The sequence below is a fragment of the Chenopodium quinoa genome, unplaced genomic scaffold (assembly GCF_001683475.1).
Source record: "Chenopodium quinoa cultivar QQ74 unplaced genomic scaffold, ASM168347v1, whole genome shotgun sequence".
NCBI lineage: Eukaryota > Viridiplantae > Streptophyta > Magnoliopsida > Caryophyllales > Amaranthaceae > Chenopodium > Chenopodium quinoa.
Genome location: NW_018744080.1, coordinates 3,351,955 through 3,371,202, shown reverse-complemented (window position 1 = coordinate 3,371,202; position 19,248 = coordinate 3,351,955). Strand labels below are relative to the sequence as shown.

General features: G+C 34.0%; 1 protein-coding gene across 2 annotated transcripts in view; it reads right to left on the bottom strand.

Moving 5' to 3' along the window:
• The window catches only part of LOC110691516 (ABC transporter A family member 1-like), a 38,707-nt gene that overhangs the window by 4,455 nt on the left and 15,004 nt on the right, over positions 1 to 19,248 (bottom strand). For both annotated transcript variants that reach the window (XM_021868453.1, XM_021868454.1), the window contains 29 exons: positions 17,966 to 18,195; positions 17,818 to 17,878; positions 17,628 to 17,714; positions 15,948 to 16,180; positions 15,751 to 15,865; positions 15,580 to 15,669; positions 14,280 to 14,437; positions 14,083 to 14,195; positions 13,483 to 13,589; positions 12,491 to 12,553; positions 11,976 to 12,062; positions 10,913 to 11,011; positions 10,632 to 10,816; positions 10,294 to 10,348; positions 10,038 to 10,109; positions 9,044 to 9,739; positions 8,708 to 8,886; positions 7,816 to 8,026; positions 7,006 to 7,089; positions 5,579 to 5,620; positions 5,367 to 5,463; positions 4,826 to 4,953; positions 4,624 to 4,728; positions 3,412 to 3,558; positions 2,173 to 2,445; positions 1,961 to 2,096; positions 924 to 1,003; positions 738 to 845; positions 168 to 318 (listed from right to left, as the gene is read on the bottom strand). In XM_021868453.1, the coding sequence (XP_021724145.1) occupies positions 168 to 318; positions 738 to 845; positions 924 to 1,003; positions 1,961 to 2,096; positions 2,173 to 2,445; positions 3,412 to 3,558; positions 4,624 to 4,728; positions 4,826 to 4,953; positions 5,367 to 5,463; positions 5,579 to 5,620; positions 7,006 to 7,089; positions 7,816 to 8,026; positions 8,708 to 8,886; positions 9,044 to 9,739; positions 10,038 to 10,109; positions 10,294 to 10,348; positions 10,632 to 10,816; positions 10,913 to 11,011; positions 11,976 to 12,062; positions 12,491 to 12,553; positions 13,483 to 13,589; positions 14,083 to 14,195; positions 14,280 to 14,437; positions 15,580 to 15,669; positions 15,751 to 15,865; positions 15,948 to 16,180; positions 17,628 to 17,714; positions 17,818 to 17,878; positions 17,966 to 18,195 (4,192 nt within the window). The remainder of the gene's footprint in view (positions 1 to 167; positions 319 to 737; positions 846 to 923; positions 1,004 to 1,960; positions 2,097 to 2,172; positions 2,446 to 3,411; positions 3,559 to 4,623; positions 4,729 to 4,825; positions 4,954 to 5,366; positions 5,464 to 5,578; positions 5,621 to 7,005; positions 7,090 to 7,815; positions 8,027 to 8,707; positions 8,887 to 9,043; positions 9,740 to 10,037; positions 10,110 to 10,293; positions 10,349 to 10,631; positions 10,817 to 10,912; positions 11,012 to 11,975; positions 12,063 to 12,490; positions 12,554 to 13,482; positions 13,590 to 14,082; positions 14,196 to 14,279; positions 14,438 to 15,579; positions 15,670 to 15,750; positions 15,866 to 15,947; positions 16,181 to 17,627; positions 17,715 to 17,817; positions 17,879 to 17,965; positions 18,196 to 19,248) is intronic.

Below are 19,248 nucleotides of genomic sequence, written 5' to 3'. Positions count from 1 at the left end.
CTGGCATAAAAATGTTAATTCACTTACTCTCATACCTAGCTCAAAATTTATTATCAGTCATTTGCCGAGATCAATAGCAAGATCATGGAAGTCACAAAATGAAAACATTTCCACAGAAGAATTTGGAGAATTATCAGAAAGAATGATGCTTTATCAATTTAATTTACCTGTAGATGGCTCATCAAGTATGACTATGGAAGGATCTCCAATCATTGCAATTGCCACAGATAACTTGCGCTTGTTACCCCCACTAAGGGAAAAAGAGGGTTTATTGGCGTGCTTCAACAAGTCAAATTCAACTATTTTCTCCATAACTACCTATAAAATATTTGATTAGCTTAAAGAATCAATTAATAATTAAACAGATCTATAGTGATACAGCCTAAAAATAAGACATATAAAACAACAGAAAATAACAATGTAAGCTGGTCATGAATGATGATCAAAAGGACACTTTTTCAGAGCCAAGACAAGAAACACCTAGAGTCAACTTATACTGAACTGTACTTAATTATCCAAGATACTAAGCTGTTGAGCCATTCCAAAATGATAAAATTGTGGATCTGAAAATAAAGTAATGTTAAGCATTCTGTACACATAATGGAACAATTGAGTTGCTTAGTAAGGAAACAATAGGAAGCAAGAATGAGAATCTTAATGCGTGCAGATAGAATATTTAACATATATACCATAAACAACGGATAGAATTTGCTCCACAGCATTTCATAGTTTCATACCTCTTCAATCCGATCGTCTGATACTCTTTTAATCCTTGCATACAGTTCAAGATGTTCCCAAACGGTCAAATGTTCTAACAAAGCATCAAACTGGGGGCAGTAACCTATCTGTAAAACAACAAATTACTATTCAGTATGTAAACATGTGAGTAGGTGATTAATTGCGAGAAAGAAAGAAAGACACACATGCTGACGAGCAGCCTTGGGATCCGAGCGTATATCTTTTCCAAATATAAAAGCAGTTCCCTCTGAAGGGAATTCTTCGCCTGCATATGAAGGTTAGAATAGATTATCAATCAATCAAGTATGCTCAAAAATCATAATCTGTTGAAATGACCTTACTTCAAAATGCTCCAAGTATAATTTTAAGTTAAGTACTCAGATAATATCAACTTCCACGTAAGGTAATCTGGTCTTATACAGAAGGGAAAAAAAAAAAAAAAAAAAAAAAACACCTTTGTAAAAGTAACGTAGGAAGCCAGAGAAAATTTCATAAATGTTAACTATATGGCAAATTTTAACATACACAGTAATCTGTAGCATCTACTGTACTCACAAATATAGAAGAACAATTAGGTACCAATAGAAAACTAAGAAAATATCAGTAATAACAAATAAAGAGAAGAACAATTAGGAACCAAACAATAGAAAACTAAGTGAATATACGTAACACTTTCCAATATTATTTCACAACTTTAATTTTCCATGGTTATTCACATTACTAAGGTTCCCAAACAAACTATCCCCATGATTTCCCTTAAGAAATTCATCCTCTTACTCCTTAATTTCAATGATTTCAATGTCCCACTTGGATAAGGAAATTCCATTCTCTCCCACACAAACAAAAACGAAATGTTTTTGCTCGCATAACTGACAAGAAGTCATCAATTTGGAACATAAAATTGAAACTGAATACTTCACATGATTTTCCTAGTAGTGTTTTACTAATACATCAATCAATACATTACCCATTGCTACCCAGAGTTAGTTTTGTGGGCTTAAAGGGCCAGGAAAGAAATATTGTTGTGACGTAAAGCATAATGCAGCCTAACACTTTTATGACAATCCCTGTTGCACTTGAGGTTAAAAAAGAATGCAAATGTTTTCTCAGGAACCACACAACTAGTGATTTACAATGAATTAAAAAAAATATCTAAAATCTTTATGAATAAAGGTAGTGGGGGCATTGCCAATATATCTACTTCAAATTTTTGATACTATACCAGATAACATTGACAATGTGGTCGTCTTTCCCGCTCCATTTGTCCCCAGAAAGCCAAAACATTCTCCTTCATGGACAGCAAAAGTTAATGAATGAACTGCGACTTTTGGGCTTTGAACTTTTCCACCTGGGTAAACCTAAAAATTTCACTGATTCATGTCAATACTATCACAGCAAGATAAAACAACAAAACTGAAACAGCAAAAGGCATACCTTGCACAGGTTACGCAAGTATATAATAGCTCTATCAGCAGCACCAGAAACCACCCTATTTCTTTCTGCTTTTACATCAATATCCTCATCAAGGTCAAGAGTCACAGCATCAGAAGATGAACCCAATAGAGGTTCTAATATATTGTTGGTGCTCGGACTGTTCACACAGCACAAACTCTTAATTCTACTCCAGCACAAATTAATTGTAATGGGTGTTATTTTGCGAAGAGGTAGAGCTTCAAGTCCAAGCGTTAATAGAAAAAAGAAGATGCTCTGCAAATACAAAAAAAAAAAAAAAAAAAAAATAATAAAAAATAAATAAATAAATAAACAAATAAAATAAAAAAGCCATTTTAGAGACCTTTGTGATCCTCCTAATAGTACAAGTAAAAGTGTTCAATCTATCAAGTATGCCCAATTGCTTTTAATAATTTTAGAGCAATTACAATGAAAAATGTACATACAATGTTCTAATATCAAAAGATGAAACACGTACATACAATTTGAGTACTATTCTGCTATTATTTTCTTTCAAAAGCAAAAGATTAAAATAATACATAAAATTAATAAGATATTTGACAAAGAAACAACATAACTTGCAAATAGATTGAATACCATGGGGGTGACAGTGTGACACACCGACACCCAATTAGAAAGGAAAATCAGAGCAATTATTGCTCATGCAAGATATCATGTAAAGTTTCACATAAGAGTACAGAGAATAAATGTACTGCTACAGTACATCATTTGGCAAAAAAAAAAAAAAAAAAAAAAAACCTTCACAATAAGAAATCTGCTATTTTTTTTCCCCATGTGGGCATTCATCGCCCAAAAAACAAAGTTGGTGATAAACCAAAAGACCATTCTACTCCCAATTCGGGTTCCATTCATAACAACACACTTGAGCTCACTTTGATAGAGACCAAGTTACACTAGGCCATGAGGGTGTGATTGGCTACTGATAAGTCAAGCGGATGTAGGAGACATACAATCCCAATTTATCCACAAACACTCAGCATCAAAGAAAGAATAATTCAGAAGCACTATGAAAATGAAATACACAATAGGTAATCCCCGGAAAATTGTACATATAATACATGTGATGGTGATTTGAAGTTTAGAAGAAAAAAAGGCAGAAGTTGGCAATCACAATATTTATGAGCATTACAACAAAAATAAGTGTGATTGTTATTCTTGAATGAAAACATTTCTAAAGAATAATTTGGATGAGTAAAGAACCTCAAAACCTAAATAGCAAATAGAGGCACCAGTAACATTCCAGTCAAGAACCCCATGACTGGATTTATCTTTCATCCCTTGGCGTAGAAGGGCTAATGATGCAAGTCCATCTGCAAAGCAGAATCCAGGTGCTAGTCTAAATATGTTCTGCAAAATTATAACATATGTCAGGACTATTATCAGCATTGTCAGCAAGAAGGTAAAAAAAAGAACATAGAAAGAAGATTATTAGTCAAATCATCCAGATAATTGATAAACAAATCAATTCTCCCAAAAAGCAAATGTCATATAATAAGCATTACCAACAATATAACATGTCAATTAAAAATCTCAAAACCCTGCACCAGTAAAACTGTTGCAATTAATCTGAAATGAATGAAGCAAGAAGAAAAGCACCTGACATGGTAAGATAGAGCATCTACAATGGCAGCTAACTTGCCATGCCATGTTACCTCAACGATTAGCTACTAGCTTGCTAATTATATAATGCTCACTTGTCAATCAACTTTTAGTAAGGAATTTGCTTGCCCAAGCAAAAGCTAATTTCCCATTTCAATTCTAATGGACAAGCTAGTAGCTTAGAACTAGGGGTGGCAATTCAAGTCAACAGGTTGGGTTGGGTCAGATTTCAGGTCACTTTCGAGTTGGGCTAAAAAATCTACATCACAGTGATATTTTCAAATCGGGAAAAAAAAATACACATTACAGAATTAATCATTTATAATGAAAAAAATCCTGCTACACAATGCAATTGCCACCTCACATAACAGAAGAGATGAGGAGACTGAAGACTAGTTTATGCATCTCTACACCTTGTAATAGTTGTAACACAGATATACAACAGTTAGATTCATGTCTTCTGTAACAGACTTAATAGGATTTACAAAAGTGGCAAAAGAATTGGCAAGAAAAACATAAGAATAAGGTGAATCACCGAGAGACCAGTCCTGATATTATGAATTTCTTATTTCTTTTAATAAGGTTCCAAAACAAGTTGTGTACTTCCAAATCAGAGCATGAACAAGACTGTAAGTGATAAAGCCAGGAGAGGTATATCAGAATGAATTACTAAATTTCTGGTGAATAATATTAATTTTTTTGTGCCACGGCCATATAACTGCGTTCCCATAGAACTAAGGAAAAAACAAAAGCATACAATAGTTATCAAAGTATAAAAGCTGAAACAGAAAAAAGCAACAATAGAGCCCAAACCTTAAGATGAGAATTTACTGTAGCAGTTGTTTCCATGACCCCCATTACAAAGGAGATGACCATAAGAATAAGTCCGGTAAAAAAGTGGACCAGTAGAACAACATTCTGTGAGAAAAAAAAAAACATTATGCTAAGCAGGGAACTAACTCTGTTTAGTATAAAGCTATACAGATCATGCTAAACAACTCAGAAGAGAACAAACCTGTGCCACACTATGGTCAGAGAAAAAAAAAGTCAAGCAATATGTTGAAGATGCAACTGCTAGACCGTACTCCAGAAAGATAACAACTGTTGGGAAAAAACCGCCTGTTCCCACAAACTGATCCAATCCTGTAGATCAATATGACAAACGAAATTTTTAGGCACAACACTGAAATTGGAGAGTTAAACAAGTACCAATATGAAAGAAAAGAGAAAGTTCGTCAAAAGAGCACATTTTCCCGTCAAGATTCTCAGGTCAGAAATATCAGTTTCCACTTATTTGCACTTCCAAGACAAGGACCAATATGTATGCTGCCATAGGCAGAGACCACGAAGAGGAGAATAACAGCATAAAAGATTAAATTTTGGTAGATTTGAAGACAAAGCCTCACTTTGTATAGCCTATAATAACAAATTCTACACTTTAGTTGACATGTAAAAATGAAGAATAAAAATCGGATATGCTATAGCACCAGCAGGTGACTCAAAGTTCCATAGAAGACATGAACCCAAATTTGGGAAACTAAAGGAATAATGCATACCAAAGATGTAGAAAAGAACAACTGCAAAAGACGTCGGTAAAAGGAAGCTGACAAAGTCCCATAAATAGGTGGAAGCCCAATACGACAGTACAGATACCTGAGGCAAAATGAATAGCTACATGACTTTAACCAAAAGAAAAGTAATAATCACCCATTACAATAGCATAATATCTAAATTCCAAGAGGAATATAAAGGGCCAAATGAATCATACCCCACTCAGTAACTGCTGATGCTTAGCTTTTACTTCACGTTCCTGCAATCACACATTTCGACTTCTTTAGACCATTGTTAACCATCCTCAAACAATACCAACATGTAAAATAAAAACCTTTACCATAGAAACAAAAGAAAGTAAAGGCAACAAATCAAGCAAGTCACAGCATAATATAGTTAATTTTACTCTTTCTAAAAGGAGCTACATTCTGTATATTTAAGCTTAATGATTTTTCTATGCACACGTTTTTTACAGATATGGACAAAATAATGATAAAAAACATTTACTACACTACTCTTAACATAGAAGCTTAGTGAGCGAGTGGGTGGGTGTAAGAAAATGATGGTTAACGAGAGAAAATGCACAAGAGTGGGTGGGTGTAAGAAAAAGGTGAATTAAGTAAGAGAGTGAGTATAAATGTGAATATTCTGGGGTAAGAGGGGTAATGTAGTAAAAGGAGTTTGCCATAGTGAAAGTTTTGAGTGTTGACATATTTTAGAAATGAACCAAAATGGAAAATGTTAAGCTCATTCAGAAACAGATTTAGCAGTAGGAGAGTAGATAATGATGCTTAGGAAAAAAATTCTTTGGTATATGGAGAAAAATTCCCATGCACTTGACGAAGAGTTTGGCAAAACTAATTATAAAATATGCATAGGAACTAAGTGACTTGGTCAGCTGGTCCACCAACTTCACCATATTACTCATTAAGAGAGTAAATTTCATACATGCCTTCTCTATAACAATGCTTGTAGGGTTGTAGAGGAAAAAGGATGAAGGGACTTGGTCAAAGTGCCAAGTTACAATTGCAACAACTCAAAAGCTCCCTTGGCAAATATATCATGACAACAGACATTTAAATGGTCCTTCAATGTACCACTTTGTCTGAAGAGGAGCTCCATATCACTCGATTAAAAAACCAAATATGTAAACGTTGATTTCAAACTTCTCCTAGACTATCATCTATAATGGCATCAGTTTGACAAATGCATCCAACTGACGTCTAATTTTGGTTACTTTAAACATGAAACAGGCTATCACAGAAGTATTTCAGTGGCAGATTTAATAGAAACTTACATAACACAACATTAGAGCCATATAACTGCAGATATGGTACTCTTATGCCTTTCCAGAAAAAGATAATAAATCTCTAACAGATACTAGAAATCTGCCACATCTAATGCAAGGAGCCAAGGAATAATTACACGGCAGCAATAAGGATTTGCTGCACACTAATTTAAATGTCCATAGCACCATCAAGTACAGTAACGAACAAACAGCTCTATTGCCTCTATAAGCTGTTTTCATTATTATCAATACAGTAAACCAAAATATAAGCATTTTCTATACAAAAATAAAAGCCTGTAATATAACCATTATCTATATAAAAATAAAAGCCTGTGATACACAGCTAATACACGTACCTTTACTATAGGAACAGCAAATGAAGCAGGAATAAAAGAGAAAGCTATGGTGACAATAATTGCAGCTGAGAATGCATCCAAGTCCTGCAAATCAAGAATGTAACATGAGCTGCATGCCATGTAATCACAGTTGCATCTAAGGACACTTAGAGAATGTAACATGAGTTGCATGATATATGTCACACAACAGTTAATAAATAGAGTCATAACAAAAATAATTTGTTTGAAACTCGATCATCGAGTTTTGGTAAATCATTTGCAAAAATTATTGTTAGTTGCAAAAGCAACTTTAAATTAAAAAAAAGCTAGCTAGTTCATTAATTTAGTGACAAAGAGTCACATACGGGGAAATCTCACCGAAACAATGATTTTCCCACACTTGTTCAATACCAAACTGAACTAACTTAGCGAGATGATATTTCCACACTTGTTTAATAACAAAGAGTCCATAACTCCATAAGTACATATGAGGAAGTATATTTGTTAATTGCAAAGCACCTTTGTCTCATACAAAAAATTTAATATGTCAATCATTCAGATAGGCTGGTGGTGGCTAGCTCGAGATTTCTGATAAGAACCTCTGTAGCCAGCTCCTCAAACTAGTCAGGCAAGCAAAGGATGGCTAAACATGTTCATACTTTGAAGACACATAACAACCCCTAAGCTACCTCTTGAAAACAATTATCATAGACGAAGTCATGCATATGAAAACTTGGAACATTTGTGGTTATTGAGCCAATCAAACTTGTCACTAATCACTGGTAAATAAGTGAGCACAAAATATCATTGCATTAGGATATAGGGTCATACATGGTGCTGCAGGTGTTGGCTTTTTGTCATTGGTAGAGGATGATTACGTGTTTGGATTGTCATGTTTCTATCAGAAACAGCAAACCTGAGGATTGCTGAATTCATCAAATTAATATAAGTTGGAGCAGCATGCTGGCAAGTACTGTTGTGTAGCACTGTATAACTTAGACTTCCATCATCATTTGGCTTATCCATTACAACAGCTCCATATCTGCATGGTGTAATACAGCCAATAATAAATCCAAACAAATCATTAAGCAAATCATTATACACAAATTAAAGAAATATATGAACCCATTTAGAATGTCTCGTTAAAGAACAGAACTTTGACCATGAATATTAACTAAAATGCAAGAAAATAAAACAAACTCATGTGGGGTCTTGTTAGAATTGTTCGATATGTAGTTTCGAAATATCAACTTTTTAAAATATTAACAATACATAATTAAAGATATTGATGACAAAAAAAATGTGCATTGAAGGTGGAAAAGCAAATGGATTACACTATTTACATAATGCCATCAATAGGACAAGAATTCAGCAATCAACATTAGTGCTAGGAGTATGTTTTAAATTAATGCTTTTTAAAAGTAACAATGGAACATAAAGGACACAAAGGTGGCAGGGTCACCCATATAGAAAAGTGAATGTACAAGGGACAGGAGTGTTAACGCCTCACATTCATCAACAGAGGTGGAACTAAGCAGTGCAGTGGTATTCCTAAGTTGTCTTCTATTAATAGTGATAATAGGTAAGATAACCTAAATTAACGGAAATGCATACATGTAAACCATAAAGGAAATTGACTGCAAGTGTAGAACCGCCAATCTGCTAAAGCAAGAACAGAATTATAGAAACAAAAAGTATGATGTCATAGAAGTGGAGCTCATACCTTGACTGATAGGATTCATTTAAGCTAGACATCAAAAATTCACTCATAGAAAGTAAGCGTGGTCCCAAACTTGGCCCAGCAGCCTCGATGGCATCTGATAGTGCCTTTTCTGGATCAGGAAATCTGTATGTACTTGGTTTAAACTCCTGAATCCAGCCACCATCTATCCATGATGCAATCTGAAATAGAATTCTTTTTCTGATTATGTTGTTTGATGCATTCTATTACTAATAATTTCACTTATTAACTTTGATTTGCTTTTATGCATCATATTTTTCTTCACAAAATAAACAAAAGAAATTGTAAAAATCAAAAAGAGAATCCTAATCAACAAACCTCTTCTGAGATAGGATAGGCTAGATCAAATGGAATTGGAGCACCACCACCACCACTCAACAGAGGATTAAAGTTAGAAGTTGTAAAAGTTACAGAATTTTGGTCAGGATGAGGCTTCAGTTTAAGAAAAAGAAGTCCAAAAAATAGGAAGACAGCTGGAATTAGAAGCTGAAACACAATTGTTTTCTGATCTCTCCTAGCAGATACTGCTCTCTTTTTAATTAATGCCTTTGAGTGTTGCCAAAAGTCTGACCTCGAAATTACAGAAGTACAACAAAATTGCATTAATAGAAAATTAATGAAACACCAGATTGCAGCAAAGAACACTCTCACGGTCCTCCCTACGATAAGACACATGACCATCATAAAGTCCATGTAACTTCCACAAATCTTAGCAAAGAAGCATTTTTTAGGCGTTTGATATTCTGAGGCTGAAGTAACCAGAGAATCATGGGGAGTTGATTTCTGCTCTACAGACTCTAATTCTTCAAGGTCAGACCCAGCCACTCTCAGAAATACCTCTTCCAATGTTGTCACAGATATGCCATAACTTTCAATACCAACACATTCATCCTCAGATGCACCAGCTTCATAGTTTGATGTTGACCTTTTCATACAACTTTCAAGCTCCTTGAACATTTCTTCAAAACAAGATGATGATGTCAAAGGGAGCTTAAATGAAATCTCTGTACCCACCTAAGACACCAAATAAATACCAATATCAGCATGCAATGAAGTACTTAAACCTTAAAAACTAAGTCATGTAATCCAAAATTTCACTTAGTATGGACAGCCTATCAACAAATATGAATATTACATCCGTGGTTCAGGATGGCATGAAAAATAACAAAATAGAAACATCATTATGTCCAAGATCTTCACAAATTTCAAGAACAAGGATTCAACTATTAAAGTCTGTTTTCCCTTATGTGGTGTTCAGGTGCAAAGCAACAAAAGGCTATTCTCCCACATTTTTACGAAAAAAATCACATACCTCACTCACTACAGTGGCTGCAGGTATATGACGATGAACAATATCTGCAGCAAAAGTGGCGCCGGGCGCAGTCTGTAAAAAACAAGAAGCAATTAGACTAGTGATGTCATGTAATATTTTGTAAACCTAAGCAATAAAGTTATCCATATGTGCAAAAAGCTAGTAACAGAAGATGCAATGAGACTAGTGAAATCATGTAATTTTTTGTTAAAATAAGCAACACGATTATCCATATATGCACAAAGCTGAGACTAACCTTCACTAAAGTAAGGGTATAACCAACTCCATATTGATGCTTCAAGAAAAGGGAACTGCAACAATAATGAATTCAATTTCAGAATAAATAGGGAGCTGGGATTCACTATCTATACACACACACACACATAGCAACACACTATGTGAATGTAAATAAATCCGTAATTTAGGTGAAAAAATTTCAGCCCTCTCCCTCTTCACATGAGAAGAACATCACTATTAAGTAATAACCCACACCATCAACCCTATAGAACAAGGAAAATAAAAATATAATGCAAATTACTCATTTTTTATAGTTCTACTTTTTATTCACGGTGATGACTCGAGATAAGAAGGAACCTTCCACAACATTTCAAAGAGCCATTTGCCATGATAGCTATACGATCTCCTAATGCTTCAGCCTCATCCATTGAATGTGTCGTCAATAATACTATTCTTCCTTTCTTAATCTTCTTTATTAGCTGCCATGTCAAGCGCATTGAATAAGGATCCATCCCACTAGTGGGTTCATCCAGAATAATAACCTGCAAAACACATGAGCAAGCTTGTAGAGAGATTCGCAAAGAAAAAAAAAATGATAAATATAAAAAGGAAATCACCCTAACAAAGGGATACCCAACCTTACTGTCTCCTATAAGAGCAATTCCCAGAGAAAGTTTCCGTTTCATACCACCAGATAAACATCTTACGAGGGTGTTAGCTTTGTCAGAGAGACCAACCTGTCAAAAAAAGATAAACAAGGCAAAAAGCTAACGACCAAAGCAGAAAGGAAAAGAATCAAGATAATTTTTTTTTTTTCCAAAAGGATATTACATCTTCAAGAAAAACCACCCTGATATTGTGCAAATTTCATGGAAAAGCTTCAGTCTAAGTTTTCTAGTAGACAGTACCATCAAAGTCTAAGGAAGGGTTATTTTGCACAGAGAAAAAAAAAAAAAAAAAAAAAAAAAAAAAACTATCTTTAACTAAGGATTGTAATGTGATGGGAGAAGGCTGAAAGGCAAATATCAACATATTTTAATATTTTAACTCATGGAATGACCGCACAAACAAGGAGGGCCATAAAGAAAGAAAAGGCATGATCCAAGAGAAATAATTACAAGAGAACCTCTCTAGATAGAGAGGACAAATAGTACTCAAAAATTCAAAATGAAGTGCATGGAGCCAACTATAAAGAAACTCTAAAAAGGGTCTAAAACACATGAAAAAAATTTCAATTCTAAATCGATAATTATATAACTTCCAGCCCCCTAATTGCCACTAAGTATAAGAAACACGATAGATTATTCTATCCATAAAAATGTAACAGACGCAAAAATATACTAACATGTGAAAGAATCAGTGCACAGCTCTGACATTAGCTCAGACAAATTCCTTCAATTTCAAAGTTCAATAATTAAATCACTACATGAAGTGTCTTCATGACATCAAGTTATAGCCTATTGAAACCACTATACCAATATATGATAAATCATCCTGCTAGCCAGCTCTATTGGCTCTTTTGTATAGACTATAAGAGTTATTTCAGATAACTGAAACAACAAAAGATACTGCAGAAACGGGGACAGTGAGTCCTCATCAATGAGATAGAAATCATGAACAGATGGAACCAAATAAATAAATAAAGAAGAAATTAGCAGCAAGCATAATTCAGGAGCCCAGCACACCATCAGTACATAATACCTCATCAATCATATCTGTCACAACCCTTTCTAGAACATCTTCCTTCACACCTTTCAGCACGCCAAACAATTCCAAATGCTCTTTCACCTACAAAGATTTGAGTCATGTCAAAGCATACCAGCAGAAGTGTTCAAGCCAAAATCACAGAGCAAACTAATAGAGACATTGACATCAGAAAATCAGCCCTACAACTCCTTAGCAATGACTCAATACAGAACCATTCACCACCAGCACAAATGCCACTTAGCATAGGTGTGAGTGTTCCCTCTTCAAAAGGTCAAAAATAGTTCTCAATAGCCTACAAACATTTTGAAGCTATCAATAGATTTGAGATGAATCATTTCAAATCTCCAAATAACCAGAACAATGACAGTCTAATCGCCTCTGAAAGGCAGAATAAACCTCCAATGTGCAGTTGTCGGATCTGAGGAGGTCTAGCTATACACCATATTTTATCATACTAGACTATCACAGTTTTCAAGGATTATACTATCCAAATTGCTTGAAATGCTTACACTGAGTTCAGGAAAAAGAATATCACTTTGAGGGCATACTCCCAAGTCCTTGTGTATGTCATTCTGCATCAGACAAGAAAGTATTACATATTAGACTGGATTCAACACTTATAAAGTTAGAAACAACCACGTAGGAAAGTAAGACAACCAGTAAAAGAAACACTACAAGTAGAATGGATAAGCTCATTCACTCTCTCTGTATCCACGGCCCACGGGTAGGTCGCAGCGGCACACTGTGAGATTTCCAAATCTCACATAGTACAATTTTGGTACCAATATCACATATTTTGGTACCCAAAAAAATTGGTACAAAACCCGCATGATATGGTACAAAATTTTGAATTTGGTACAAAAATGTGATTGCTTGGTATTTTGGTACCAAAATATGCAATTTTCGTACCAAAATTATATGGAAATCTCACACAATGTGCAGCTAGGAGTTCCCTCTATATACACTAATATGAGGACGATAAAATAAACCATACAGAGCAAATCTGAATCTCTTTCATCAAAACATAAACATTTTACAAACACAATGTCTTTACTAGGGACATTGGTAATTTTATTAGGTACACTATTATTAATTGACCCAATAGTGAGGCCTTAAACCAAATCACTTGGCGTTAAAAATATGACATCTAATCATGAAACAACTTTTACTATCCTCTAGTAACAAAAGGTGGAAAGTCTTTACAAGAATAGCCAAATCTATGAATCCACAAGTATATTGCTCATATTTTCAGAAAATTTCAAAATGTGATCTCGTCGCTACAGTATAAAGACAGAAAATAGTACAGATAAATTAAAATCACCCAATCTGGAAAGCGAACTATTATATGAAACATAGATGATAGCAGTACATACACATACGTAAAGCACAAAATCAACAGACATCATCGTCCACATCAAATCCTAATTGAAGATATATAACAAAATAAATGTGGAAAGCACATATAATTAAATTATACAAAATCTTCTGAGGAAACACATACCATATCTGTCAAAATATTTTTTCCAAAAACCAAAGCATCCCCGGAAGTTGGAGGAATAAGTCCAACAAGCATAGATATGGTTGTGCTCTTACCAGCCCCATTGTGTCCTACATAAAATAAAGCAGAAATTTAGCAACAAACAAACATATTATACAGAGAGAAATCATGCATAGTCTTCCTAGATGACATAAAATAAAGTGGTCTACTTCATATTCGTATTAAACATTGCTTTGAATATTAACAAAGCAATGTGTTTTCAGAGTACTCAATTTGGGATAAGAGAACTAGGAAGCCATTAATTTTCTTAAATTATTTTTTGAAAATATTTGTTAGCTTCGTACATCGCTAAAGTTAGCAATAATACACAGATGACACATCTCTTAGTAGTTCGGCAGTTTAAAACCCTCCCATCCATCCTACAAGAATGCTGACCTCTTCAATTCTAAAGCTGGCTGTAATGAATAATTTGATAAATAAATTGCAATGTATCTGGAAACTTAAGCTTTTAATCACAAATCTCCCAGTAACATATATTCAATAAACATTTTCAAATATTGGATTGTTAAAAAAAATAGAGTTAAGGGCTGCCTGCATGCATACCTAGAAGAGCAAGAATCTGATTTTCATACAAAGTCAGCTGCAATGAGTTCACAGCACAGCAATTCCCTTTTTTGGAAGCATATACTTTATTAAGATTCCTTATTTGGAGGCACCTGCACATCAACATGCTAAATTTAAAAAAGTAAAGGGGAAGGATAAAAATTTAGTCACATAGATTTGTGGATGACCCAACCTACCGGCCTTCAACTTCTTGCTGTTTCATTTCCAAGCTAGTACCCTCGACTTTCAATCCAGATTCAAAAAAATAAGGCTTAATTTTATCTTTATTTCTCCTGAGGCATTTAGGCAAAATAAGCTTCCATGAAAATTTGGCATGATCCTCTTTTGGTAATACCTGAATACACAATAAAAACTCTGCAAATTATTAGCCATACATAAACCATTTAGTCCAAAAGAATTACTAGATACTTCAACAAATACTTTTGATCAACACCTTTAGAAAAAGATTTACTAATACCTAAATGATAGTTTTTCTTTTCTTAACAAAGGTTAAAGTGAGAAAAAGGGAGGAGAGAAACTAGGAAAAAAACAAAACATTTTCTTGCATCAAGCTTGCATGTCTGTTCCAATGAAATTTCTACTTAAACTGGAGGAGAAAGACTCGTGACAATATCGGCAAACATGATAACACATTAAGTGCAATAGTTATCAAGTGGTTTAGATCTGCAAATAATCATCACTTCATCAGAACTCCCTTCTCTTAAAAAAAAAAAAACACTTCATTTTTTTAATGCACCATTTTCCTTTTTTGAAAAGTTGCATATTAATTGCACCATTTCCTTATGTGGTATTTTTTTTCACTTTTTCGTTGTGTTCACACACGAAATTCCCTACCTACCCTTGTTCACATGTTATAACAACTTTTAATACCCTACCTTTTCTATCTCTCATTTGATTTTTTTCTCATGGGCACTTTTGACATACTCCATATTTTACACCTTTTCTTATATCTTGTGCCCAACCCAAATAGTGCAATTATAAAAAACGGAGGAAGTATTTCATATTTCACACCGTACTTTTGTGATCTAAGTGTCAAACCATGTAAGCTTTTGACCATAATTTAGTTCCCTCATGCCACTCAGTTGTGAAATGATATCAAATGCAAGAAACATTATTACATTAAAACGAGCTTAACATTTCACCAAAAAAAAAATAAAATTAATACAAGTTTTTACATGATATCTTTACATTATAACACAATTTATTTGACCACCAAAGTGGCATAATATCTTGAAATGAAGGCAGATTAATATTATCCATTTAAGATGCACAAAACTGAAAAGTCTCGTTGTGCAAGCAACATTTTTGTATTTTCAAGAAAACGAATCAAAAATTTGTAAGGCTGGTATTTCAAATAAGTACTTCCGAGTTAAGAAGCATTTAGCAATACAAAGTTAGCAAAGGAACAAGAAGCACAAATTGTCAACCACATTTATTCCTTCATCCTTGTTACCAAAGAGGTTTTGATGATCATACCTTATCCAAGTAAATACCAATCACACCATATAGCAGTGCATCAAACAACATCATGCTCAGACAGACCAGAAAATTAACCCCAGATGATTCCTACATGAACCATTAACATAGACACTTTAATACTTGTAGGAAGCCATACTGAGAAATGTATCTTAAATAATGTAAGCATACACGCCATATATTGCTCCAACGCAATCCAACATGTGCTCTCTCATAATCTGCAAAGTTTATGGATCCCAACGCAAAGGCTGTAGGAGACAGCAACGATGCAGCAGCCTTCAATACCCTGGAATAAAGAAAATTAGAGAAACGATACAGGCACACAAATCTAACAAACTATCACCATCATGAAAGACTCAAATACTGACATTGGTACACCTGGATCATTGACAGTATAATAAGGAAAGAAGGCTCCTAAAAATGCAAGTGTCCCAACTGCCACAGCTGTTTTAGCTCTTGTGAAAAATGTAGAAATTAAGAAAGAAAGTGTTATAGCGCTAAGGCCGAAGAAAAAGAAGTATACAAACACCAACGACTTATCACTGTACTCAAACAGGGAGCACATAGTGAAAGTGGTAATGATCCCGGAAGATACTGCAAACTGCATATTGGGAGAGAAGCCAAATTAAAATTTCATCAAAATCCAAAAATGGATAAGCAAAATAAGCAACCTTTACAGGCTACATAATCCATGAATCAATTACAGCCAGAGGAGGACCAAAGCCCACCAAAAAAAAAGTATTTTGGAAAAACAATTCGAGTTACAAGTTATATACTTCCATTGTTCTTTCATAATTGCAAAATTTGGTGACTATGTTTTTTCTTTAAGTATCACAAAAATGGTCGAAGGAGAGTGCATGAATGGTGTAAAAGTCTGGAGTTTGTATTTAAAAATAAATAAATAAAAAATAAACAGGATGAAGTATGAAATAGACATGCCAAAAAAACACCCATGTGAATGTGCCCAAAAAAAAACGCTAAGCACAATTTGCCCCAGATATACACTTGATCCCCCAAGATACCATCAATTCTGTACAACCTCATTAGACAAGTGATCCCCAAAATCCCATTTTCTCAAACCAAATCACTCAGAAAATTGTAAGCTGAATAGAGGGCATTAGGCCCTAAGCTTGCTCAGCTCCAAGCTAAATCTGTCAAATTTGTCAATTGGTAGGTTTCAAGTTTGGATTATTTAAAATTGGGTCTTTTCAAATACAAGTTGTGAATAGCGAATGCTAGCAATGGCCAAAAAAAATAAAAAATAAAATAAAAAGTTTTAGGGCACTTTAACAATTTCAAATTTTGGCAAATGTTTGGGTATATTTCAATGTGAATTTATTTTAAAATTTCATAACCTAATTTAAATGTATTATCAATATTATACTACCTCCATTAACTTTTAGTTGCAACTTTGGGGTATTATTTGTGAGATATAAAATATTCCAAAGTTGCAACTAAAAGTTAACGGAGGTAGTACATCTTTTTTTAAATGATTTTGTAATTACCAACCATTAAAATTGTCTAAATACAAAAAAAAAAAACCATAATGACGTCAATTCAAAAACTAAGCTAATTATTCACCATAACTGAAAATTTCAAAATTAAGGCTCAAAATAACAAATTTTTTTTTTTTTTTTTTTGCCTCAATTGAATGTTGAATAAAGGTAATTTGAATAAATTAGGTCATTTAAACAATCAGGTCGATTTTTCTTAAACTTATTACACAGGTCTCAAGTCATATGGAACTGCTTTGAAAAGACAACCCCCAATGTTGAGATTATCCCAAAATTAATCAATAGCTGGGATTGTTTAAAGAAGATAGGGTATAGTTGGACTACATTATTATATAACCCAATAGCATATAATGTTAAGATTCTATTATATGAAATTAACAACTCTATGAGACGTCCATAAAGGATGTTTTGACAAGATGTATAAACTATAAAGGATGAAAAAATATTCAGAAGCAAGCAAAGAACAAGCAGGACACATCCGACAAAATAAAACTTATTGTGGTTGAACTTCAGAAGGTGTAGTGCATTAAATACCTGTAGAGCGTAAGTTATAAACCATGAGATTTGAAAAATGTCACTTTTAAGACCCATCATGTATAGCCCATCCTTGATTTTTTGCTCCTAGAATAACAAAAATGAAATAAGCTCAGGCCAGAACTAAGAAATATAAGATATACATAATAGCTATTTGCTTGTTTCAAGTATCACCCATTCATTATCCAACCTTTTCAAAAACAGAATAACTTATCAGGCGAGATATGGGGTAAAGAAAACCCAGCAGGTACCTGTGCATCACAATACAAAGACGTGAACAACTAAAGGCTTATATTCTGCAAATGTAAGCTTATAATGAGAAAACAAATGTTACATACAATACTCCCATAACTTTCTTAATAATAAATTGGAACTCATCATCAGTGTAATCACGAGTTGGAAAAGGAACCAGCCGTATGTTTGAAGGAATGAACTGCATTGAAGGAAACTTCAGCGAGGATTGTATGTCAAAGGAATTGAACACAGGGGCTTCAGAGCCATCAGAAATGTTGCTAATATCAGATTCCTGAGCAGCAAATATTATGAAGGAATCGAGAACTTGTTGAAGCTGCACCAAGAATTAAATTAAAATGAATAAAAATCAAACCCTGCAGTGATAATAGTTAACATACGATTACAGCACACAGTGGCAACGATGAAGAGTCCAAGAAGGCAACTTATAGTAAATGCTAGATAGCAACATAACACGGCTGGAGGCCTAACTTACACCATTGGCAATCACTTAGTTATTTGGCTATTTGAATTGTAATAAACTTCAATATTAAATAGAAGCTTGGTCCTACGTTTATACATAAAAGTAACTTGGGGCGATTGAGTTTACAGGTATAGATGATAGTAATATGCAAGATTTAATCAAAACAGTTATAAAATAGTACAGTAATCAAGAGTCAAATAACCTACTAACCAGGCCAAGAAATGCAAAAAGTTTCATAACTTTCAACATAGTTGTTTATGTAAAGCACAATCTGACATACGAACATGCTAATCGCCATTTCTGTTGTTATAGATCAACAATTACTCTTCATTTAATAGGAAAAGTTTCAGAATATAGGGTATGAGCTGCAAACATGAAATCTCTACAATCACACATATTTCAGAAATTTCATACAAATCAACAAAAGAATTTTAAAGTCATATATTCTAGATCTACAAAGTAAGTCACATTTTGTTGATGACTATAAAATTACAGGTATTTGGTTTGTTATAGAATGTAGAAAAGCCATTTAGTTTGTCATTGAAACTAACATAAGAAATTTCTTGATTTCACATAAATAAAGCCAAACTTCAATGTTGACCTAAGATAAAGCACTCCTCTACCATGCTGCAGAAACAATACAAGACTCAGGCTCCAAAAACTCATCCAAGATGGTTATTAGTACGTGTGGTTGTATAATGATGTCTTTGATTGAGGGAGATGGGATAGCTATCTTCCCTTTATTTAATATGATTGTATTGCTAACGGGATGTGGTGTGCTCTGCGTTCATTTTGCCCACCACATAATAAATTAAAATTATATAGTTTGTCACAGAATTGTCAAAGCTCGTGTGGCTTAGTATATTTAGAGCATAGACTTGGGAATAGTGGCGGAACTTTGTTTAG